Raw genomic sequence first — 25,416 nt, forward strand, 5'->3', positions numbered from 1 at the left:
AAATATATGGCATATTTGAAAGATTATATTTAAAAAGATTAAGTGTAGATTCATACAGAGTCATCTCAAGTAAAACTGCAGGTGCTTCACAGCTATCCTTTTTAAAAGATGGACAGCCTAAGGCTGGAATTTAAATAAACCCAGATGACAAGCATTCCTTCTCAAAATAACCACAATAAAGTTTTTACCATCTGAAATTATCGCCTAGACTAGCAGTTCTATCTGAAATGTACATCAGCCAGTAGAATATTATATTCAGTTTCTTTACTGCCTTAAACATTTGCACAAAGGAAGTTTCCATCAACTTGCAGTTACTTATTTTAAGAACCAAGGTAGAATTCTTTAATTGGAAATATGTCAACATTGCACTAATGAGCTGACTAGGTGCTCAAGGGCTTTATTCTATATTAAGTTTCAGAGTAGATAATTGGAAAAAGGAATCACTCATTTGCTGCGTGATGGCAGGCAAAGTGATGCAGCTACTGATCTTATGAAATCCAAAGGATATTTGGATTGTCCTTCAAGTATCCTTCGGATTATTCTTCATTATGGATTCTTTGTCTTTTTCTTTTTTTGAGAAATAATAGCACCTCAAGCCAAATTTCAATACTGCAAAACAATATTTGGACAAGTTTGCTTTTTAGATGTACATTGAATTTACATAAAAATACAAGTCCCTGTAAAATTCAGTAGATGCTTCATCAGTATTCTGTTCTTAAGCACAATTCTCAAGAAAGTTTTTTTTTCCCCTATAACCAAATTATGACAACCAGAGTTTTGGAGTTCTTTATGACTTAACAACATGACTGCTTACATTATTTCAAGGCCATCACTTGATATTCCTAAGAATTACTAAATATGAATAAAGACTAAATAGAAATTCTGTTTTTCAGATTCTGCTAATGTCAGTGGAAGAGAAAACGTTATTGTGATTCATCCTGATTTTAGAATGATTGTCTTGGCCAACAGACCTGGATTTCCTTTCTTAGGCAATGATTTCTTCGGTACTTTAGGTAAAAACATTAATGAAAACAATAAAAAAAATAATAGCAGTAACAATAATGTCTTAGTAGCAGTGCTGAAGCGGGTCTCATTGAATGCTGCATGTGCTGTGTCATCATCATAACCACCTGGTGAGAATATTTGTTATCCTCATTTTAGAGAAGGAGAGTATCAGATATTCAGAGGGATCCACTTTTTCTGGAGTCACTTAGATAAGAGTGTTAAAACTGGGCTTCAAATTGAAGTCTGTCTGATTCCAGACCCTGTTTTCTCAAACTATTATACTATACTTTGTTGTTTGGAGCCACTAAAAGGACAAAAAAGGTCCTGCAGTAAAGCACAAAATAAGGAATGGTTTGTAGTGTGGTTTTTGTCACATCCCCATTAACTATAAGGATTTGAGACCAGCTCTGAGGTGACTGATTCACATGGATCAGAGAGGCCCTTACACAAACTTCATCATCAGGAGACTTTTAGAAGGACTTCTCTATGGCAAGGAGGTAATTCTAGCTACCAATAATTCTCATGTTCAATATGAAGCAGGCTCAGTCTTCTAGTAGGATTCTTCATCTGACAATTCCATATCAGCAAATTTATTCAAGAGAATTACCTGTACAATGATTTAAGTACAAAGATAGACAATATAGCATTGTTTACAGGAAGTAGCCAAACAATGGGAACAACCCAAATGTCCATTCAAATGAGACTGGATAAAGTAATTCCATAATACCCACATAATAGAGTCTGTGCAGCAGTGAAAAAAAAAAAATAATGGGATAATTTTACCTATGCTGATTAAAGGAAACAAAAACAATCCTCAAGATATATTTAGTGAAACAAATAACCATAATAGTGGTCTATCATTTGAATTAATAAAAAAAAAAAAAAGGCAAGAAGGAGGTATATACATGAATATGCTTATACACATATAGAATTTCTACAGAAGAGTCTATCTCTCTGACTTCATGTTCATTCTGTTCTATGATGCTCTTCCCGTCACTCATTCTTTTCCAGTCACTCTACTCTCCTGCTGCTTCTTGAACATATGAGATACACTTGCCTTAGGGCTATATATTAGCTATTAGCTATAACCCTCTACCTGGAATGTTCTTTCTCTACCAATAGTTGCATTTGCTCGGATGTCATCTTCTCAACAAGACCTACCTGACTCAGCTCCCCAACCATTACCATTTCTGATGTCCTGTGCTGTGCTTCTCTCTTCTTTTTTTTCTCTCTTGGAAACATACAGTTTCTAACATTTATAGTTACTGTTCATTTTCAGAATATAAACTTAATAAGGACGGGAATTTTGTGTTTTTGATCACTGATATGTATAAAATTCCTAGAATAGTACTTGGCTCATGGGAGATATTTAACAATTATTTGATGAATGAATGAATAAAGGGTTAATGTATTATATTTGATTTTCAGCAAAAAACATGTACTTCATATTTGTGTTCAAATGTGTGTAGTCTGTGAGATACCAGCTTGAAGTTATCATGGCTTGCATTTTATTCAGTTACTTTTATAAATACATAATAATGATAAATTATGATTTGAATGATTTTTTTTCTTTGAGAGGGAGTGTGTGCATGAGTAGAGGAGGAAGGGCAAAGGGAAAAGGAGAGGAAGAATCTTAAGCAGTCTCCATGCTGAGCCCCCTACATGGGGCTCAATCTCATGAGCCTGAAATCATGACCTGAGCTGAGATCAAGAGTCAGCCACTTAACCAACTGAGCCACCCAGGTGCCCCTATAATTTGAATGATTTTTAAGAACTAGAAAGTTCTTTTTAAAATGAACATGCTAAATAATGCATATCTCTTTACTGTAACTTCCTTTGGCCCCTGGTTTCTTGGATTGTGAATCAGTAAAATTACGTGAACTTTTAATATGAGAAATCATCTGTCTTAAGGATAGGTTATACTGTTCCAGGATAATCTCAAGTTGCCTAAATTATATTGAAATATTTCTATGTTCCTTTTTCTTAATTTTAGTTTAGACATTGTCTCTGAGGGCTTCCTTTTCCAAAACTAACTTCCAAAGTGTATTCTAGCAATCTGTACAAGATACAAATTATGTATAGAGCAGCACTACTAATTCCCTCTTTCTGGATCCATAAAGAAGCACACGTGTATATACAAGTATCGTATATACACGATAGGTGTATATAATTTCTGAAAATATTCAACATGTGTTACAAATGCAGTCTCAGGACCATATGAAAAGTATTTTCCAATTAATAGAAAAGGAATAAATCACCAAAACTATAGGTTTGTATTTATGCATTTTTAAAAAGACTCATGCAGGTATTGAAGAACAAATACACTGAACTGTTAATACTGGCTGCCTATGGAAGAGGGAGTGGGATTGGCAGAGACACGGGGAGTCTTCTCTTTTTTGTTTTTATTTGAGTATCTCCCATTGGGATTGTATTCAAATATTATATAATTTTTTTTAACAGAAATAAATCTGTGAGGAATAAACCACACATCATTCAATTTCCTTTTTTTCTGCTTCAGTGATTTGCTTTCTACTCTATACCATCCTATTGTTGCACAGGCTTTCTGTGCAGTTTTACACGCTTAATAATAGAAGTGCTTTGGTGAACAACCAATGGCTCTTTAAATGACCATTCCATAGTTCCTATGGCATTATAACGGATTACTGGCATGCTCAATGTGAATCTTTTCTCCTACAGGTGATATTTTTAGCTGCCATGCAGTTGATAATCCCAAACCCCATTCAGAGCTCGAAATGCTCAGGCAATATGGACCAAATGTGCCCGAGCCCATCCTTGAGAAGCTTGTAGCTGCCTTTGGAGAGCTGAGGAGTTTAGCTGACCAGGGCATTATTAACTATCCTTATTCTACCAGAGAAGTTGTCAACATAGTGAAGCATTTACAGGTATGACACATGCTAGTGCATAAAGGTTTAAAACGAACCATCAATCTTGGTTGTTTTTAGATTGCTTAATTTATACCATGTCTTTCAATTTCTAAGATATAATACTGATTCAGATTATATAATATGAAGTGTTTTAATCTAAATTTTAAATCTGGAAGACTAACAGTTTATGTTAGCCTTTGAATTGACTTAGGTGAAATTCTATGCCATGGCCATCATCAAGGAATTAGGAAATTTGGTGAGTCTTTTGGGGAAGGCAAAGGAAGACAAGAGAGTGAGACAGCAGGGAAACTTTACCACTGTTGGACTTTATACAATAAGCATGTTGTATCTGAGTGAAAAATATTTTCATTTTGAAAACTAAAGACACGGAAATAGAAAACTCAGTAGGAAGTAACTATTATATGCCTGTAAATACTGCAAGAAAGTTCTTTAAGTCAGTAAATGGACAGGAAAATGCAATCCATTGTAGCCATGTACAATATATAGTCCACCTTGGTGAAGAAAACAAAAAACCCAGGTCAGCAGTACTTTTATAATAAATAATAGTCTCTTAGCAAAAAGTTACAACCCAATGACTCTTGACCTCTGACCTATCCCCAGTCCTCTAAGGAAAATCTAGAAAGGAAAATAGAAAGCTTCATTCTGTGTATTAAACCATGAAAAGCCCAGCTCTGATCCCTGTGCCTAAAGAAAATCAAGACAGAGCCAGTAGAGGACACAGAGTACACAGCCAGTGTAAATCTCGCTGTTAGTAATATTTTCTTTCCTTCCGCTATTCCCTTTTTGTCTATTTACTATACTTTCTATGTTCTTCCTCTCTTCTTTTCTTGTTCCTTTATCTTTCATTTACTCACAGATCTGTGACTTCTCTAAATCTATATAGATATCCAACACTGTTCTTTCTATGGAAATAGCATTTTTTTATTTAGTCAATCTACTACTCATCTTAAAGGCAATGAAAGTCACCAAACAGGATCAGAGCATTGATTTAGCATTTGAGAGAAGGAAGTGTTCCCCCTCAAATTCTAATATTTATTTGAAAAGGAAAATACTAAGTTATCAGAGCAAACAAAGGAAAATGTATATATTCCTCTTATCTTGTTACCAGAAAAGGTTCATAAATATCTGCTAAAGTTTATTCAATCATTATTGTTCTATCATTTTTTTAATCTTTATTATATTGTATGTTTTATCACATGTGTCATAAGGGTTTTTTTTTTTCTAAATACAGAAATTTCCCACTGAAGGTCTCTCCAGTGTGGTTAGGAATGTGTTTGACTTTGATTCGTACAACAACGACATGAGAGAGATTTTGATTAACACTTTGCACAAATATGGGATACCTATCGGAGCAAAACCAACCAATGTGCAGCTGGCGAAGGAGTAAGGCAAACTCATTATTGATCAAATACTCTTAGGGGTTATTGTTCTGATTCTGAAATGGTGATAATTCTGAGTCTACTGTTATGTGCTACTAAACTGGGATAGTGTGGAAATTCCATGAGTAACCTTTTCACATACATATTGCTATTTGCTGGCTGGATTTCAGTCAAATAGCATTATTTATAGGTCTGTAAATTGAGAATTTTAATTATTTTGAATGTCTCATGAATAGATGTAATGTAATCAAATAAAGGGAAATATTTGTTTCTTTAACAGTCTCTGTCCTTTTGTTGAATTACTGTGAGTCTCATTATTTCCTAATCTAGTGCAAAATCATGGTACAAATATGAAAACTACATAAAGGGAAAATATGTATTTAGTTAAGATGATCTTATTTATGTCACCATATATTTTTCTGTTGTGATCGTTTTCTAAATTTATAATCTTTTAACTTGAGAATGTTGGTTACTTATTTCAGCTTGAAAAAGAAAGAAGTAGTGAAAACAAGTGGGTTTGTTTCATGTAGGCCAATTCCCTGCCTTTTATTTTGAAATTATAGGCTACGTACTTAACCTTAGTAAAGAATCTTATAAATAATGTTTACCGGAAAGATAGCTGATACAGTTTATTAGTAATTAAGTCAGTGCAAATTCACTAGAAAACAGTTTTAGATTTGTATCACTTAATTGATAATGCATCTAATGCTATCTTTTCTTATCAATTACCATAATTCTCAAGGGACAGTAATTACTTTCAAATTATTATTTAATTTTAATCTCTTATAGGAGGCACTCTCTACTTTTCTTAGAAAAAAAATTGTTAAGTATAAATTAATGATTAGTCCAGCTATACACACACATACGTATATATATACATATATATCCTAAGTGTATTTATCATCCTTACTCATTTATTCCTTAAAGTTATAATAAGAACTTGTGAGGCTATATATAGATAAAAATAAATTTTTAAAGCTTTAAGAATTTTTTCAAGGATTCTCAAAGAGAAACAAATATTTCCCTTTTATGGTAAAGCACAAGATGGAGTTATGTTTGAAATGATCAGTGAATTGACTTATATTACTAGTGAATGAGTAATTTTTTTTAAAAGAGTCATTTGGTGTCAGTTACTAATACAATTTTCTCTAAAATACTGTTTTACTGATTGATTAGCGGTGTTTGTAGGCATTGTGAAACTAGTTTGCCCTCTATATTAGAGAGTTCAAGAAATTATCTTTATTATGCAAACTTCTTATAAGTGCTTCTGTTTTTTTACTTCCTTTTTATGAACTATATCTTTATCTTCAGTTGGAAACAAGATGGCTTTTATTACTATTAACAAATTTCTATAGAGTTCTGGCTTCATGGAAGCCAGGCTTATGATTTAAAAATAACTGTTGGATGCTTGAACACTTGAAATAAAAATTGAAATACATATCAGTTGGTAAGGTCAATCGAAAGAAAATGGTTGGCATTTTAGGTTTCTAAGGAGCACAAGTAAAATTGTTTAGCGTATTCATTAGTCTTCCGTTCTAAACTGAAAAATCTTGCCATGGCAAGTTAATTCTAACTCTAATATTTGTGAGTGGAAATAGTACATTGAGCCTCTAAGCAAGATGGTCACACTCATGCCTAACATGGGGATGGAAACAACCGCTTGTCCACCCACTGCATATAGCTAAAAATAGTCTCATAGATGAGTGAATTTTCCCTTGGGTTGGAGATAATAGTAGACTGCAGTTTGCACATTCACACATTTTTTCCACATCGGTAAATTTCAATGGCTTGGGCAGCTGAAGAGTAGTGATGTCATTTTCTTGCCCTCTAAGTGAAATCCACAGGTTCCATATGTCTATTTCTGTTGAATAGTCCGTCCTGTACTTTGCTAGGGTAGCATGGGAAGGTGACAAAGCAATGGCCTAGGAATTTAGCAGTTCATCACGTATTCAACCTGTGTGCCAGATCAGTGCTGGAGAAACAGATCTTAGCCCGTTGGTAAAATGAGGGCATTTATTACAGATAGGGTAATTATTTTAGCTTCTAATTAGTCCATGTTTAACGATGGAAGGGGGTACATTTAATAGTAACTCTGTAAAAAGAGATGTAAAATAAGACTGTCCTAGTAAGGCCTGAATATAGAGTCATTTTCATAAAGTTAATAAGGGGAACTTTATTAAGATAAGAATCCTTCCTATTCTAACATCCTTTGCATTTTAATGTAACCTTAATTTTCTCTCCTTGCAAAAACAAAAATAAGAAAGAATTTGATACTAACGTTTTCTTTTTTCTCCTTAGAGTAGCACACCATTAATAGTAATCACATAGACCTCTGAAGTTTTGCCCCATAAGGACATAAACATTGTACTTCACTAGACCAGTTCTTCCAGTTCTTCCTGGCTGCTCCTGCCCACCTCTGCATATACTATGTCAGTGAAGAAGATCCACATTGGGCTTCTGTTCCTAAAAAAGAAAGACAAAATGTTTTAATTATTGTTAATATCCTTTTGCCCTGAATAAAAAATCCTTGCTATAGCCTCATAATCTTGTTCCCTAATCCAACCATAGTGTTTATTGGATGGGAGCAAAATTACATTGAGTCCAGAATAAAGTGTTCACATTCACCCTCAAGACGGGGATGGAAAATAATTGGCTACCCACTGTATATAACTAAAATGGGATGTAAGGCAGGCACTGTAGAAGAAGGAAGTTTTCACATGGGCACAGATGATACTACACCACTGTTTGTACAGTCTTCTACAGCACTTTTTTCCTCAGCTGCAATCAGAATATATTTTGGCTGTTTAGTGATGTTGCATTAGTGCTCTTTGGTGAATTCCCAGAAGAGATGCTGTCACTTCCCCTTTTGTCTCCTAATGGGTGCAAGATGGTACCTATCACTCATCTCTGCAGATTTTCAAAGGTCTTTAATAAACCTTGGCTAAACCTGGTACTTTTAGGCTAAGTCTTACTAGGTGGTTATTTTACCTTGTGTGGTCATGCCATAATGCAACTCTTCTTCTGATCTACAATATATTCCTAATTTTTAGTACTGAGATCAGAATTACACCTAGACCCTCACGTTACATTGGTCTCTTCCCACTAGTACTTCCTGAGAGGTTTTTTTTTTTTTTTTGATCATCGTTCCCTTTTAAGTTTCTAATATATGAGATAGGATAGGCCAGGTAGCTGTGGCCAAATAAGGAGACACACTGGGAGAAATTTAGGTAGAGATAGAAGGATTTGGGTCAAAATTCAGGCTCTTAAAAAAAATAACCTGAGCTATTGAGTTCCAAATGTCATTGTTGGGGGGGGGGGGTAATAAATGAGTGCACACATACATAATTAAGTCCAAAGATCCAACCAATGGCATAATGATTATCTACTATAGTAGAGATAGATAATAAATTTCAAAGCAGAGTTTTCTTGTTTTTCCCTTAAATGAGCTTCTTTTCTGAAGTTTCTTTTATTTAGAAATAAACATACTGCTAGTGCATTAGTTCTTCTAAGTTTAAAAATGTGTTTCAGAGTAGTTTATGAACTCAACATGCTGGAGAAACATTTGCTTCAAAGGAAGAAAAAAATCTGTATCTTGTGACATAATTTTAAGTGACTTATACAATATCTTTTCTTAAATTTATATGCCACTGTCAATTTGACATTTCTTAAGATGAGAGAATTGTCATTTCATAGATTTATAATGGAATATACTCTACCTGTATGTTTATGTTAATTAATAACCATATTAATGATGGTAATGAAAGCAACTTACAGAAAACTATGTGCCCAGCACATTTCCAGGCATTCTCTTTACATGAATTTAGATAATCTTCATAACAAACCTATCCTATATAATGTTATATATATACATATAATATTAGTATTGCATTTTGTAGATGAGAAATTTGAGGTTATGTCACTTGCCTAAGGTTAGATAGCTAATAAGGGGCAGATAATATGCATATACATAATTTTATTTTATTTTATTTTTTTTAATTAATTTTTATTGGTGTTCAATTTACCAACATACAGAAAAACATCTAAGTACAAATATAAAATTGGTATCCAAACTATAAATCAGAGTTAGTCCTTGGATACTGAAAATTGCTGTAATTGGTTTAAAAGGTCCTTGAGATTTTAAGTAAGCATGTTGGAATTATCATTGAATATGATGTCATACACGTGTAATATACAAATTCTTCATAGAGTTATAATAGATTCAGATTGGGGGCGGGTCCCAAGTCCCCAGTGATATTGTGCAATGAAAAGTAAGTCAAAAAGCAGATTAGCATGGACTTTAGGCACAACAAAGATCATTTTAGAGACCCTTCATTCCCAGTTTAGTTTTCTTTTTTTTTTTTTTGACATAGTGAAGGATCATGAAATAAAACATAATAAAAACATATTGTTCCCATTTTGAACAATAAAAACTAGGCTTTGTCTGCCATATTAAAAAAAAAACAGACGGGCCATTATTCCTTCCTAATTTGGAACACAAAACTAATTTATAGACTCTTCTCAAAGGTTGTGATCATTTCCAAATAAATCAAACATTCAGAGAAGTTATCTCTATTCTCTGAAGTTATCATCCTGTGGTTTTCTTTCCCTGTCTTCCCTAGGAGACACACATGTCTATAAAATACTTAAATGATCATCCATCTTACTCTAAATATTTTGTCATCAACTCTGTTGATTTCTTTTTTAATGCAGCTTAGTTTATTCTTAAATTAGTTTTGTTGTTTGTTGGTTGGTTTGTTTTTTATGGGGTTTTTTTGGAGAGAGAGAGAGAGAGAGAGAGAGCATGATGGAGGAGATGCCGAGGGAAAGAGAAGGAATCTTAAGCAATCTCCATGCCCTTGTAATTACTTCCAATGTCCTATTGACATCTATATTTTCTCTGCCTTCATATGCTTTCTTAAATTTTTTTAAATTTCATTTTTCAGGCAAAATAGGTAACTTTGAATTAATAAGATCTAGGTCCTTATGAGCTAATATTTTTCTTAACTTTTTTTTTTTTTTAAGTAGGCTCCACACCCGGCATGGAGCCCAGCACAAGATTTGAACTCAACAACCCTGAAATCAAGACCTGAACTGAGAGCAAGAGTCAGACGCTTATTCAGCTGACTCCCCAGCCAATATTTTTATTAAACTTTTTAAATAGACTCACATTTTAAACAAGTTAAAAATAGATTGGTAGCTATCGATAGTAATTGCTTTTGAGAGAGGCCCTGCAGAAGAGAAAGGAGGCCCCACTTTCTGTACTGTTTTAATATTCTAATGTGTATTATTTTCTATATTTTATTTTTTTAAATGTCTACCAACTATCTGGGCACTGGAATTATTCATTTTGTTTTCTTATTTAAGTAAAATAAAAATAATGAAGTAAAGGTCTATTCTGAAATTGCCATATTTGGGGACACCACACTGTAATGCCTGCCCTTAGGGTTTAACATTGACACCCTTCCCAATAGCAAAGGAGAAATCACATTAAGCAGGCATTTCTATTGCATTTCAACACAATATAAGTAAATTTATGCATTGGTAGACATCATCATAAACATATCGAATGAGGGAAGACAACACTTTCAAAGCAGGAAAAATAAAAATTGTTGTGCATATTTGCAGACAGAACAGCTTCATCTATAATGAATGTCTCAAAGGGTATCTGTCTAGAATTGGTTTTCTATGTTAAAGACATAGAAATGTCCTGTGTAATTGGAACCTCAATAGCAGCTGCTTCTCTGACCAAAGCCAATTCTGGGGTACCAGAGGCATCAAGGAGAACATTGCAGCCAGGGCCTCTCTTTGGAGTAATTTAATTAGGTTTATCTTTGAAAATAGGAATAATTATCAGTTTACTGTTTATCATGTTAAATTAAGACTCTTCTTAAAGTTTTGTGATTCTCTTTACATTTTCCAAACTATATGTGCTATAATTTTCTTTTTATAGTCTTGGTTTTTACAAATGAGTCCACAGTGCTGATCCTGGAGTTTTAAGGTGTGCAGTTCCATTCTGCATGATGATTTACTTTCATTTCATAAAAAAGCTCTTAGTTTTCAAAAGTAATAAGATTTATATAATGACATCCCAGAACTATAATGAGCAGAAGAGTGGCATTGGGTTTTATAGTTTCATACCCTTTGCCCCATATTCCCTTGGTATGTTATAAAGTAGCTTCACAGCCATTTCGTTTGCTTTCAGTTCCTTTATGAAGATGCAGAAAAAATTTAAAATATAATCAGTCTACATAGAAATCATTAAGGTTTATGAGTCTTCTTTCATACTCATCTTAAACAGTCTTACAAAATTATCCTTGGATTCCCTTAAGCATTTTCAAGTGATATCTGTCACTTGCCTGCATAGAAATCCCCAATCTCCACCTATAGCTAACTCTTCCAAATACAACTGCAAAATAGTTTGCATCATTTATTGAGTCATGCAGTCAAAATGCAATGGGGGAAGAATGCTGTGGTGGTCTTGAGATGAGAAACAAGTTGGTAAAGATGTTGGCACTTCTGAGGTAGCCGAGCACTGATTTATTTAACAAACAGCATTGAGCATTTATGTGGTAAATGGTGTGGTTTGAAGTGGTGAGGTTCGGAGCCCATGGCCAAGAAAGAATCCTTGAGACCTTCCACGGTATTTTGGAAACAAGGTTTCCAGGATCCTAAGGCGGCTAGCTGTTGTTAGGCAAAGGTCATTTATTACTGCTTAGTAAACCCTCAGTCATGTGACCCTTCAGTTGTCTATTAGTGGGCCATATGCTTGGAGGATGATTGCTAACCTGCATCTTGGTGGATGGAGAAAAGGAAGTTTCCAAAGGAATTTTTGTATGTTAAAGACTTACAGGATCCTGGGGGGCTGGCCTTTTGCCCTCAGCAAATTGTCAACATCCAGGCAGCTGAGCTCCCAGAGGAAGGTCACTCTACCTGTTTCAAGGACTTGTCAATGGACTGTAGGCAGTAAGGAAATTTAATTTTTTTCTTTTGCCTTTGTTTCCTACATCAATAAACACGAGGTAGGGAGTCAGAAATATAAAGGTTAAGAAGGCTTCATATCTGCCTTCAAGGAGGTCCCTCAAGTAGAGTGACTTGTGTTATGTGAGAGGCACACTAGAGAGAATCAGAGACATAGGATTGCTGCCTTCTGCTCTAGGAGAGTCAGGGAGGATTAACCAGGCTGAACACTTAAGGGATTACTGGGCCCTCTCTAGTCAAATAAAACACTTCAGGCAGAGACAGTTTTAAGAGGCTGTGGTGCATTTTGGAAATTGTAAGTAGTTTGGTGACTCAAAGGGCGAAGTGAGGGCATGCCATGTTGATGGGCCTAAAAGGGAGAAAAGAGTCAGGGAATCCCAGAAGAATTTTCTGCCAGAAAGTAGCATGCTCAAATGCATAATTTAGAAAGATTACTTTTGGGTTTTTTTCCGGGTCTTCTTGTTTTGTTTTGTTTTGTTTTTTGTTTTGTTTTGTTTTGTTTTTCAAAACAAACTGAAAGGCAGTGAAGCTGACAGCAGAAAGACCTGTCTGGAAGCAGCTGCAGCTATCCAGGTGATGATCAGTGAGGACTGGCCTATAGCAGTAGGAAGGAAAGGAGGCCCAAGAGCAAGAGAGATTTCAGTGGCAGAATGGATGGGTTCTGAGTACCAGAGAGTCAAAGATTCAAGTGAGATATAAGCCTTACCCTTGATAAATTCATCTCGCTGGGGAAACACGAAAACTGCCAACCTCGCCATGCAATGTTCTATTCAAAGTGCTATATTCACAGTAGGGTTATCTCATCCTATGAGTCCTTCTTGTGGGAAATAACAGAGGTTCTCTGTGGGGAGTTGGAAGGGTGGGAAATTTCCAACTGGGAAAGATTCAATCCCAATCATTCTTGATGTGGATGATTAGAAAAGGGAAGAATTTAAGGTTAGAAAATACATGTGGCTGTAAAGCAGATGGCAGAAAAAAAGAGAAGTTTTTGCAGTAAAACTTGAAGAAAGATGAGAGAAAGGAATCTTAAGCCCCAGAACCATACTTTGGCAACTTCTTCGAGGAGGAAGAAAGCCAGAGATGTGTGGAGCAAGCTGCCAGTGTCTGCTCTGGCACAGTGACGCGAGGCACCAGCGCTAAGACTACACAGTGGCATTCTGGATTATTGGGACATGTTTTTGAGAACTGTCAGCCAAGAATACCAAGTTTCCCCCAAATCTTTGTCCATCTCATGCATCCAAATTATTCTTCATTTCTGTGACCTCAGCAGGACCTAGGTGACAGAAGTACGCAAATCTAAAAAAGTGAAAGCCATCAAGTCTAATGCAGAGCCAGGCAAAGAAAGGAAATGCATCTATATGTAGTTGTTGTGTGCATGGCATTTGCAGCAAAACAAAAGTAATTTGCCAGCGATGTGTGAGATTTTAGGGCAAGGAGATTCAGAAGTTTCTAGTAAATGAGGGTGGGTAACTGGGAAATGGTAATATCCATTATTACTTACTTAAAGTATTTCAAGGGGGCTTTTCTATTTTCTCTTTATAAGTATGCTTTTTATTTTAGTAAATATAAATATTTGCAAGGGATTCACTTCTGATCTTGCTCTGTAAATCTTTATTCTGTATCAGGTCTTAAATTTTAAAATTGCAAATTCTACAGAACTATATTCTAAAAGTTTCTAAAAGGGGCAGCCCCGATGGCTCAGCGGTTTAGCACCACCTTCAGCCTGGGGTGTGATCTTGGAGACCCGGGATTGAGTCCCACGTTGGGTTCCCTGCATGGAGCCTACTTCTCTCTCTCTCTCTCTCTCTATCTCTATCTCTCTGCCATGAATAAATAAAATCTTTTAAAAAAAATAAATAAAAGTTTCTAAAAGTTCCAAATGAGCAGATTTCCATGGAAACCCAGAAAAGCAAGAGATTCATTCTGCTCAGACAGAAATATGGGCAAGAGATGCAAAGGAAAGTGATGTTTGAATTGGGCCTTAAGAATGAGAAGGACTTCACCAAAGAGGCAATAGCAGAGGAGTTCTGGGAAGAGGTAATAGCCTCATGGAAGCATGAAAATACATAGTGTGTGTTCAGGAAGAGCAGCTGGCAGTTCAAGGTGGCTAAGGCCTAAATTGGCTGGAGAGGAAGAGGAAGGCATTAAGAGCCAAAAGTGAAAAATTATGTGTTGGGGTTATTCTATGAAAGGCTCTAGTAAATTCAGTTGGACAGTCCAACCTAATTTTTACCAGAGGTTAGATTTAAAACTTCAGGAGTTTGTGAGGACTGCTAAAATCGGAGTTCTTTTTCTTCTCCAAGATGGTAGTAATTGATGAAGTTTTGAGAGTTGGTTGGAACTACCCTGAAGGGTTCCACTCTCCCGATAAAAATTAGTAGTTCTTGTGGTAAGGAGATGTTTTAGGAATTGTTGCTAATAGGTACGTCAACAACTTTCAATTGCATAATGCCCCTAAAAAGATCCAAATCTTTTTCATCTGTTTCTTTCAGACTCCAGAAATAGTATTGGCAAATGTTCAGAGAAGGCAGAAATTTGCCAGAGCATACTCTTTAAAACCCCAGCTCACCTCTTTATGGAAACAATCTTAGACAAATCTCTTGCATGTCATTCAGACTGTATTACTCAGCTTTGGTGTCCATATGCATCATGTTATGAATTGTATGCATGTTTAGAAAAACATCTTTTTTTTGCTTTCTATAACTTACTCAAGTGCTATAATTTGATCTGAGTCATAATTTTTGGTATTCACCTTTTAGTTAAAACTTTCACTTCCAGATCTTTATTAATACTTCCACAAGGGATTAAGAAACATCACAACATATGAATACTTCGTTGTTTTAAAAAACATAAATTCATGAATGACATTGAAGATTAAAAAGTAGTGCTATTTATAGGCCTTAAGTTCATCCTCCTCCCTACTAAAATCAAATCCAGACATCATTCCAACCAAGACTTTAACAGAGTTAAACAACACAAGTGTCAGGACCTAAAAATCATGGAAAATACCATTGTCGTTTCCATGAAATCAGGTGTAACAATTCAAGTGTTGTTCAAGTTGGGTGACAGATTTCAGTAATGGAATGTAGGGCCTTTTGCTACCTGATTATTTGTTTAGTGTTAGCCCCAAATTAATGTTGATTATGTTTCCAATTCCAAAGCTTGCTCATGCACCCAAATACAATGCTTCCCCTCCCCCCTGACTACTGACTTATTGAAGATAAGGGGAAATAGTTGGTTAGATTTTTTCCACAGCTTATTGGGAGGACCTAGTAGTGAAAAATAAATGGGCTTTGGTTTACTTTAGTTGACCAGTCTGGAGCCCACAGGAAAAGTCTTAGGAGAAAACACTTCATGTTCCCAAGGAGCAGGATGGAGTCCATGTGTTGTCTGACTCCAGAACACCCTACGTGTATCTTTCAGTTTTAGCTGTTATTGCCAACAGCAATCTTGTTGTGTGGTTCCAAAATAGTTTCTATATGGGGTACCTGAAGGCCCTTCCCATACGCCACCAACCAAACAGCTAGTGGTATTTTTGGATGGAGCCAGGCAGCCTGTAATTTCCATGAGTATTATTTAGAATGAGTTTTCAAGTTCAAACCAGATTTCATGAGTATCTCAGAAATTATCCATAAGAACTGCAAGTTGAATAAAGTTACTTTTTCTCAAATGGATGAAGGTTTTTTTAAGCATCTGTATATTTTTGTGGGATGATTAAAGGCTATTTTTGATCAATTTTTTAAGGGTAGATATCAACCTGTCAACCAAGGATCAGTTTTTAAAGCAATTGTCCACTTCTAATTAGATTTCAAGATGTGTAACTGTTTCTGTTGTCTTTAAAGAGCTAATTTGAGAAGCATTTAGAGGCTCTTTTTATAAGCTTTAACAAAGCATATTTGTCTGCCAGGGCACTGATTATTGGTAGGTATAGGTATTTTCATTCTGATTATTTACTTTCACTCCAGAGCACCAAGGTAATGTAAGACTATGGAATCTAGCACTGATATTTCCCTCCACTCACTCCTCAAGCTGCAAGGGACCTTGCAGATCATCCCCTTCATTTCACAAAAGACGAAATTAACACTCAGAGAAATTAGCCAACTTTCCCTTCCCAAGTTTGCAGAGCTAGTTAATGAAAGAACTAGAACCCAGGCTTCCTGCATTTTATTACACAAATTCTAGGTTAGACGAAAATTAGGTGTGTCCTTTTGTTTTCTCTTTCTCTATTTGGAGATTCAATTCTCCTTTAGTGAACTGCTGAAAACAAGTGAAGAATGCTGTTTATTCACTGAATAAAGAGAAAGAGATTCTAGTCTGCAACAGGTTTTCAAGATCTACCCTTTTGACACAGAAATGTGTTTTTATTACATTTAAAAGAGAGAATACAATAATGGTGTTCTTAAAAACTTAAAAATATGTGACTGGTAGTATTGTGTAGTATTTATTTGATTCCAAAATAATAGAATAGACTTTAAAAATGGATGAATTGCTTCATTTTTTCTCTATATCCTTCCTATACTAGGAATTGAGGTGTTAAGTCACTAAGTATTTTACCAACTCAAGGAAAAAATATGTAAACCTTAATTATATTTATCATCAAAGTAAAAACAGAATAGGACCTTACCTTCTGAGTTTCAGAATTTTTTTAAGTTTTTATTTAAATTCCAGTTAGTTAACTTACAGTTAGTTTCAGATCTACAATTCAGCACTTCCATACATCATCATGTGCTCATCACGACAAGGGCACTTATTAATCCCCATCTCCAATTTCCCCAGTCCCTCCACCCACCTCCCCTCTGGTAACCATCAACTTGGTTCTCTAGTTAAGAGTCGGTTTCTTGATTTCTCCCTCTCTCTCTTTTTCCCTTTGCTTGTTTTATTTCTTTAATTTCACAGGTAAGTGAAATCATGGTATTTGTCTTTCTCTGTCTTATTTCAATAGCATTATACTCTCGAGCTCTATCCATGTCATTGCAAATGGCAGGAGTGTGATCTTCTTAAACTATATTCTAAATGTTGTATTGTAGACTACCTTTTCATAAAATAAAGTATAACTTACCTGTAAGTGAAGCATTCTTCAAAAATTTTTTCTGTGGTTGATAATAGCTCGTTATTTTTTTTTTTTACTATGGCTTGGAAACAAGAAGAAATGTTTACTTTTCAAATCATCCTTGCCAGGTTGCCTCTGCCAGAGCAGACGTTCATGGGCTACTGGACAATTGGTCAGTCAAGAAATGGAATACAAAAACTGTTGTGTCCAGCAGAAACTCACCATATAGACATAAAGGTTGATACCATTATTTCTTCATTAAAATATTGAATGTTACAGATTTTTCTATATTTTCCCTGGAAAGAAACCCATACAATCTCAGAAATGACTTGTTCTGAGGTTATTTTAGGTTTAGCTTCTGCTCCAACTCTCAGGGCAATCTGGCCTCTGAGATTAATAATTAATAATACTCAATGTATGTAATTACTAATGGCTAATAAAATTCCTAAGAGCTAACCTAAACTAGAGTCAGGTATGTTGTGTGTATATGAGTTTTGGTATGTTGTGTTTTATCCTAGGACAGTTACTCCATGATATTTGCTGTCATGTAAAGAGGCAAAGGGAAGAAGTATCAGTCATCAGTAGTTGGAACAGAAACTCCATTTTGTATTTAAGGCAGAAAGGGATTTACTGTGACGAATTAGACGCTTATAAAATCATTAGAAAGGACAGAAGAAACAGAAGTCAATGGGCCACCACTGGATTTTTAGTCTCAAGTTCAATGTTCCTGCTTCTACTACCACCCCTGTTGCTGGCAGCTATGTGGCCAAGCAGGATCTGCTAACTTTTTCTGTAAAGAGCCAAACAGAAAATATTTGAGGCCGTACAGATTCTGTTGCAGCTACTCAATTTTGCTGTGGTAGCACAAACGCAACCTTAGACAATATTTTAGTAGAGAAACATGACTGTGTTCTCATAAAATTTTATTTACAAAAGTAGGCAGTGGGTCAAACTTGACCTGTGGACCATTCAAGTGCATTTAGTTGGCAGGACCTGAATCATATCCAGAACCCTTACTGGAAGAGAGTATGAGGAATGTAGTTTCTAGACTTCCAGCTCCTGAGATACAGACTAGATAGAAAGGGGCGAGGTAGAGTGTGGCAGGGATGCTACAAGAGCCAGTATCTAACCCAGACATTTTTGATAAATTAAGGACAGTACAACATGCAGATATTGAAACTCTGGTTCCATCTATATAGTTTTTCTATATAGTTCTCATCTCTAAGTACCCAGCCCTAATATAAATAACATTATTAAATTAATTCTGCCTGCTTATGTTAATATTTAATACTTTTCACTATGTGTGTGTGTTATAGTCTACGTTTTATAAATAAAAGTAGTGGTTATCAGAAAGCATTTTTTTTATTTCAAATTCCATTTTTTAAATATTTTATTTCAAAGACCTAGGTCCTGCCCTTATTTTCTATATAATGATATAATAATCATTCTTTACAATGGAACTATATCAGAACCTGATTGATACATTTACATTATTCTCCTGTTTGGGACAGCCCTGGGTCCTAATACTTGGAGTTCAAAACTTAACTTTTGGCTTAAGAAGGAATGAAGTAATGAGAGATCCTGTGGGATTTTATATCTGGTATATTTTGTGAATAAAAAGAAAAGAAAGTGAGAAGTCAAATAAGATAGCACAAACGAAAGCATTTATAAATGCAAGTATATGGTATCATTATTGTTATAGGTACCGTGGCAGTCAAAATAATTAGAAGAGTTAATTCAACACGTTGAGTATTTTGAATTTAAACTCTATTTTAGAGGAACTTTAGCTTTTCTACATTTTGGTAACCACCTAAATTCCTTAACCCAGATAATTACTTTATTTTAGGGTCCAGCACTTATAAACATACAGGAATATCCAATAGAAAGATATGAAGAAAGATCCCAAACCTTTACTGAAGAATGTGCCTCCTGGAAGTTACCATTGGATGAAATTAACTTAATCTGTGACATTGCTACATCACGTGGTATGTCAATTTATTCTTTTGATTTTTCCTTCCTGGACTGATTTTTTTTTTTTTAAGAGGGATTAAAAGAACCTCTAAACATCAAGGAGTCTATGATAGATTCAGTAACAGTGTCATTTTTGGATTGGATAGTAATTGTATGTAATTTAGAACTAATTTCCTGTAACAACCTAACAAAATACTATTGTGGAATCTACATAAGCGCTGCTAACTTTGTATGCATATGTCTGTTTCTCATTACAATTGTAGCACAAAGTTAAACACACCCAGGCATGTGCTAAGAATAGAAGGGGAAAAAGAAAAAGAGAAACATTGGATTTGGGGGCTGGGATTCCAGTCTGATGATTGCATGAACCACAAAAGCCGGGCTGGAGTGATTTGTAGTCGCTAAACTTATTGTAAAGAACGGCAAATAAGGGATGTGAACTTTGGCATCTACATTTCTGGACTGTTGCCATTACCTACTGATTCATGCAATGTTCCCTGGGTATGGCTTAGCAGAAGTTTTCAATTGATGGCAGTTATTAAGTTCCTATTAAACAGAGGTGGTGACAGAGGAAAAGGAGAAAGTCTCTCACTTGCCTTAGATGGGGATCGTTGGGGTGAAAATACAGAAGCAAGTTTTTCCTCTTGTAAGTTCTTTGAATATTGTGTATTCCTAAAAATCAGCTTTGTTGAATAAAAATACGTGCTTTTTTTTTGCTATATTTTTTTATTGGAGTTCGATTTGCCAACATATAGTATGACACCCAGTACTCATCCTGTCAAGTGCCCCCTCAGTGCCCGTCACCCAGTCACCCATTCCCCCGCCCACCTCCCCTTCCACTACCCCTTGTTCATTTCCCAGAGTTAGGAGTCTCTCATATTCTGTCTCCCTTTCTGATATTTCCCACTCATTTTCTCTCTTTTCCCCTATAATCCCTTTCACTATTCTTTATATTCTCTGAATGAATGTAACCGTATAATGTGTGTCCTTTCCAATTGACTTACTTCACTCAGCATAATATCCTCCAGTTCTATCCACGTTGAAGCAAATAGTGGGTACTTGTCGTTTCTAATGTCTGAGGAATATTCCATTGTATACATAGACCACATCTTCTTTATCCATCATCTTTCGATGGACACCAAGGCTCCTTCCACAGTGTGGCTATTGTGGACATTGCTGCTAGAAACATTGTGGTGCAGGTGTCCCGGCGTTTCATTGCATCTGTGTCTTTGGGGTAAATCCCCAGCAGTGCAATTGCTGGGTCGTAGGGCAGGTCTATTTTTAACTCTTTGAGGAACCTCCACACAGTTTTCCAGAGTGGCTGTACCAGGTCACATTCCCACCAACAGTGCAAGAGGGTTTCCCTTTCTCCACATCTTCTCCAACATGTGTTGTTTTGTGTCTTGTTAATTTTCCCCATTCTCACTGGTATGAGGTGGGATCTAATTGTGGTTTTAATGTGTATTTCCCTGACGGCAAGTGATGCAGAGCATTTTCTCATGTGTCTGTTGGCCATGTCTGTGTCTTCTTTGGTGAAATTTCTGTTCATGTCTTTTGCCCATTTCATGATTGGATTGTTTGTTTCTTTGCTGTTGAGTTTACTAAGTTCTTTATAGATCTTGGATACTAGCCCTTTACCTGATATGTCATTTGCAAAGATCTTCTCCCATTCTGTAGGTTGTCTTTTAGTTTTGTTGACTGTTTCTTTTATTGTGCAGAAGCTTTTTTTTTTTTTTTCAGGAGTTCAGCTTTTTATTGAGCAGCTTATAAAAGTTTAGTCAAAGATGAAGCTTTTTTATCTTAAGTCCCAATAGTTCATTTTTGCTTTTGTTTCCCTTGCCTTCCTAGATGTATCTTGCAAGAAGTTGCTGTGGCCAAGTTCAAAAAGGGTGTTGCCTGTGTTCTCCTCTAGGATTTTGATGGATTCTTGTCTCACATTTAGATCTTTCATCCATTTTGAGTTTATCTTTGTGTCTGGTGTAAGAGAATGGTCTAGTTTCATTCTTCTTTTTTTTTTTTCTTTTAAAGATTTTATTTATTTATTCATGAGAGACACAGAGAGAGAGAGAGAGAGAGGCAGAGGCAGAGGCAGAGGGAGAAGCAGGCTCCATGCAGGGAGCCCAACGTGGGACTCAATCCCGAGACTCCAAGAGCACACCCTGGGCTGAAGGCAACACTAAACCACTGAGCCACCCAGGCTTCCTCTAGTTTCATTCTTCTGCACGTGGCTGTGCAACTTTCCCAGCACCATTTATGAAGACACTGTCTTTTTTCCAGTGGATAGTCTTTCCTACTTTGTTGAATATTAGTTGACCATAGAGTTGAGGGCCCATTTCTGGGTTCTCTATTCTGTTCCATTGATCTATGTGTCTGTTTTTGTGCCAGTGCCACACTGTCTTGGTGATCACAGCTTTGTAGTACAACTTGAAATTCGGCATTGTGATGCCCCTGGCTCTGGTTTTCTGTTTCAGTATTCCCCTGGCTATTCGGGGTCTTTTCTGATTCCACACAAATCTTAAGATTATTTGTTCCAACGCTGTGAAGAAAGTTCATCGTATTTTGATAGGGATTGCATTGCATGTATAAATTGCCCTGGGTAGCATTGACATTTTCACAATATTTTTTTAAAAGATTTTATTTATTTATTCATGAGAGACACAGAGAGAGAGGCAGAGACACAGGTAGAGGGAGAAGCAGGCTCCATGCAGGGAGCCCGATGCAGGACTTGATCCCAGGTCTCTAGGATCACACCCCCGGCGAAGGCGGCACTAAACCGCTAAGCCACCAGGGCTGCCCTGTGAAAATTAATATTTTCACAATATTAATTCTTCCAGTCCGTGAGCATGGAATATATTTCCATCTCTTTGTATCTTCCTCAATTTCTTTCAGAAGTGTTCTGTAGTTTTTAGGGTACAGATCCTTTACCTCTTTGGTTAGGTTTATTCCTAGGTATCTTATGCTTTTGAGTGCAATTGTAAATAGGATTCATTCTGTAATTTCTCTTTTATCAGTCTCATTGTTAGTGAAAATACGTGCTTTAAATCAGTCTCATTGTTAGTGAATATATGGTTTTGGGCAGCCCGGGTGGCTCAGCGGTTTAGTGCTGCCTACAGTCCAGGGCATGGTCCTGAAGACCCAGGATCGAGTCCCATGTCAAGTTCCCTGCACGGGGCCTGCTTCTCCCTCTGCCTGTGTCTCTGCCTCTCTCTCTCTCTTTCTCTCTCTCAGAAATAAATAAAACCTTCTAAAAAAATACACTTTTTTTGGTAAAAGACTGGTGCTCTTGTGAAGATACTTTACTTTCACTAGTAGAAAATAAATATGGGTTTTGGGGATACGGTCTCAACTTTGGCCCTTGTCACATCTCTCGGGATTGGAAATAAGTATGCTGAGATCCTCTGCCCCACGCCTGTGAGAGGTATCACTGATCTGGAACATGTTTCTGGTTAACCCTTGTCCTGGCCTTCTTTTCTTTTTTTTTTTTTTTTTTTCCTTTTTTCTTTTTATTTATTTATTTTTCTGGCCTTCCTTTTGAAAACAACCTTCCACTGCTGTCAGTAAGAATTTGCCCATAAGACAAAACTCAGATGCTGCCCTTCCTATAATTTGACTCCTTATTTTAGTATTGTCTACATATACAAATTTGAGTTTCTGTTGCTTTTTTCTTTGTTGTTTTTTTTACCTCTTTTGTATTTGTGAGAGAAAAGTATTTTGAGAGCTTAGAATCAGAGTTATTGTGTATGTATATGTGTGTGTGTGTGTGTGTGTGTGTGTGTGTATATGTATACATCCCAATCAATCCCATTTGTAAGTCATCCACTGAGTTCCAACTATGTGCTCAGTTTCATGAATCAGATTTCACTGGACCTCTTGACCAGTCAGAAAATCTCTTGCGGGGACACCTAGATGGCTCAGCAGTTGAGCATCTGCCTTTGGTTCAGCGTGTGATCCTGGAATCCCCAGATTGAGTCCCACATCGGGCTCCCTGCACAGACCTGCTTCTCCCTCTGCCTGTGTCTCTGCCTTTCTCTGTGTCTCTCATGAATAAATAAATAAAATCTTAAAAAAGAAAGAAAATCTCTTGCAGACCACAAAATTAACACCTTTTTGTCATTACAGAAAACGAGGAAAATACCCTCTATGTAGTTGCATGCAACCCTATCACCTTATACTTTATGAATATGGCTGGGAAAAGTGGCTACTTGGTGGACTTTTCTGACATCTTCCCAAGAACAGCCGGTAGAGTTTGGCACCCATTTGTGACAGTGGCACCTCTAGGAAATCCCCTCAAGGATCAAGTGATTCTCCATGAGCAGCAGGTAATGCATCCCAGGCTACTTTTATGGTACAATTATGCCAAGAGTGAGCTATGTGAAGGAAAAGGCAAGAGTGAGTAACTTGCCACATGAGTGAAAACACATGCTTTCGTAAAGATTGAGGAGGGATGGGAGTTGTGTTTTGTCAGTACCACAAAGGAACGCCAATATCTTCCTCTCTGTAGAGACTTAGACCTGACCTGTGACTCTGGAAGCATGTAAGTTAGGGTTTCTCAACCCCAGCACTGATGACATTTGAGGCCAGATAATTCTTTTTTGTGAAGTTTACATTCTTTCTTAGAGAGATAAATGACAGAGGAAGCCAACAAATAAATACACCCATTTCAGGTAGTGGTAAGTAATATGTAGAAATAAGGTAATGTCTTAAGGAGTAAGTGATAGGGGTTGGGTAGGGGGAGATGGAAGAGTGAGCAGTATCAAAGAGTGCTCCTCTTAGGTAATGACGTTGTATCTGAAACCTGAATGACATTATGTAGTAACAGCCTTATAAATACAGTGAATAGACTTGTCTTGGTCTGTTCAGGCTACTGTCACACAACTAGCATATAACAGGGAGCTTAAGAACAACAGAAATTGGGATGCCTGGGTGGTTCAGCGATTGAGCGTCTACCATGGGCTCAGGTCCTGATCCTGCAAGGAACCCGCTTCTCCTTCTACCTGTGTCTCTGCTTCTCTCTGTGTGTCTCTCATGAATAAATAAATAAAATCTTTAAAAAAAAATTATTTCTCACGGTTCTGGAAGCAGAGAAATCTAATATCAAGGACCAGCAGATCTGGATCTAGTGTCTGGTGAGAACCCACTTCCTACATCACTGTCTCTTCACTGTTACCTTACGTGGCAGAAAAAGCAGGGGAATCTCCTTGGTGTCCCATGTATGAGGGCACTAATCTCACTCATGAAGACTCCACTCTCACAACCTAATCACCTCCCATAGGCTCCGCCTCCTACTACATCAGGGTTTAGAATTTCAACATCTGAATCTTGGAATGACATAAACTTTCAGTTCCCTGCAAGACTACACTGAGACCCTTTGATTTATAATGATGCTCAAGGTCTAGCCACCACTAGTAAGATAGCACTAATAAAGAGTACAGATGCTTAGAATCAGGCTTAAAATAATTCCACACAGAAGATACAGATCAAAAAGCAAGCTGTGTTACAATTAGTGAAAATTCAAAGGTCTAAGTTAATCTGTACTATACCAATAGAAAGGAATGTGATGTTTTGCATACTTATTATCTGCCTAGTATCCACCATACCAAATGTATTATTCATTCAACAAATATATATCATGCGCCTATTACTGGTGATGCTGCAGCAAACGAAACACAAAACTCTGTCCTGAGAAGCTTACATTCTGGTGCAGGAAGGTAAATAATAAGCAAAAGAAATCATTAAGTTGCATCTCAAGTTAGAAGATGAGAAGTAAGGGAGAGTAAAATAGAAGGCTGGCAGGAAGATTGCCATTTAAAATAGGGTAGATGGGCAGGGATTGCCTAACTAAGGTGGGGATATTTAAGCAAAGACTTGAGGGAAATAAGAACAGATATCTAAAATAAGAGAGTTCCAGGCAAAGGGAATCGTAAGTTCAAAGGCCCAGAGGCTGGAGCATGCTTTTGTTCCATCTTTAAAGAAGTGTGGTGGGAAAGATTGAGAGGGAGAGTACAAGGAGGTGAGGTCACAGACGTTGCTCAGCTGGGTGGGGCAGGGTCATGGTGCAGGGAGTGGAGAAGCAGATTGTGCAGAGCCTCACAGACCATTGTACTGTCCTGGGCCCTGCCTATGGGTG

General features: G+C 36.6%; 1 protein-coding gene across 4 annotated transcripts in view; it reads left to right on the forward strand.

The window, feature by feature from the left end:
- The window catches only part of VWA8 (von Willebrand factor A domain containing 8), a 340,735-nt gene that overhangs the window by 200,099 nt on the left and 115,220 nt on the right, over positions 1-25,416 (forward strand). For all 4 annotated transcript variants that reach the window (XM_072760629.1, XM_072760627.1, XM_072760630.1 and 1 more), the window contains 6 exons: positions 894-1,013; positions 3,703-3,908; positions 5,143-5,294; positions 17,447-17,555; positions 19,165-19,303; positions 23,409-23,608. In XM_072760629.1, coding sequence (XP_072616730.1) covers positions 894-1,013; positions 3,703-3,908; positions 5,143-5,294; positions 17,447-17,555; positions 19,165-19,303; positions 23,409-23,608 — 926 coding nt within the window. The remainder of the gene's footprint in view (positions 1-893; positions 1,014-3,702; positions 3,909-5,142; positions 5,295-17,446; positions 17,556-19,164; positions 19,304-23,408; positions 23,609-25,416) is intronic.

The sequence above is a fragment of the Vulpes vulpes genome, chromosome 6, assembly GCF_048418805.1.
Source record: "Vulpes vulpes isolate BD-2025 chromosome 6, VulVul3, whole genome shotgun sequence".
NCBI classification, from domain to species: domain Eukaryota; kingdom Metazoa; phylum Chordata; class Mammalia; order Carnivora; family Canidae; genus Vulpes; species Vulpes vulpes.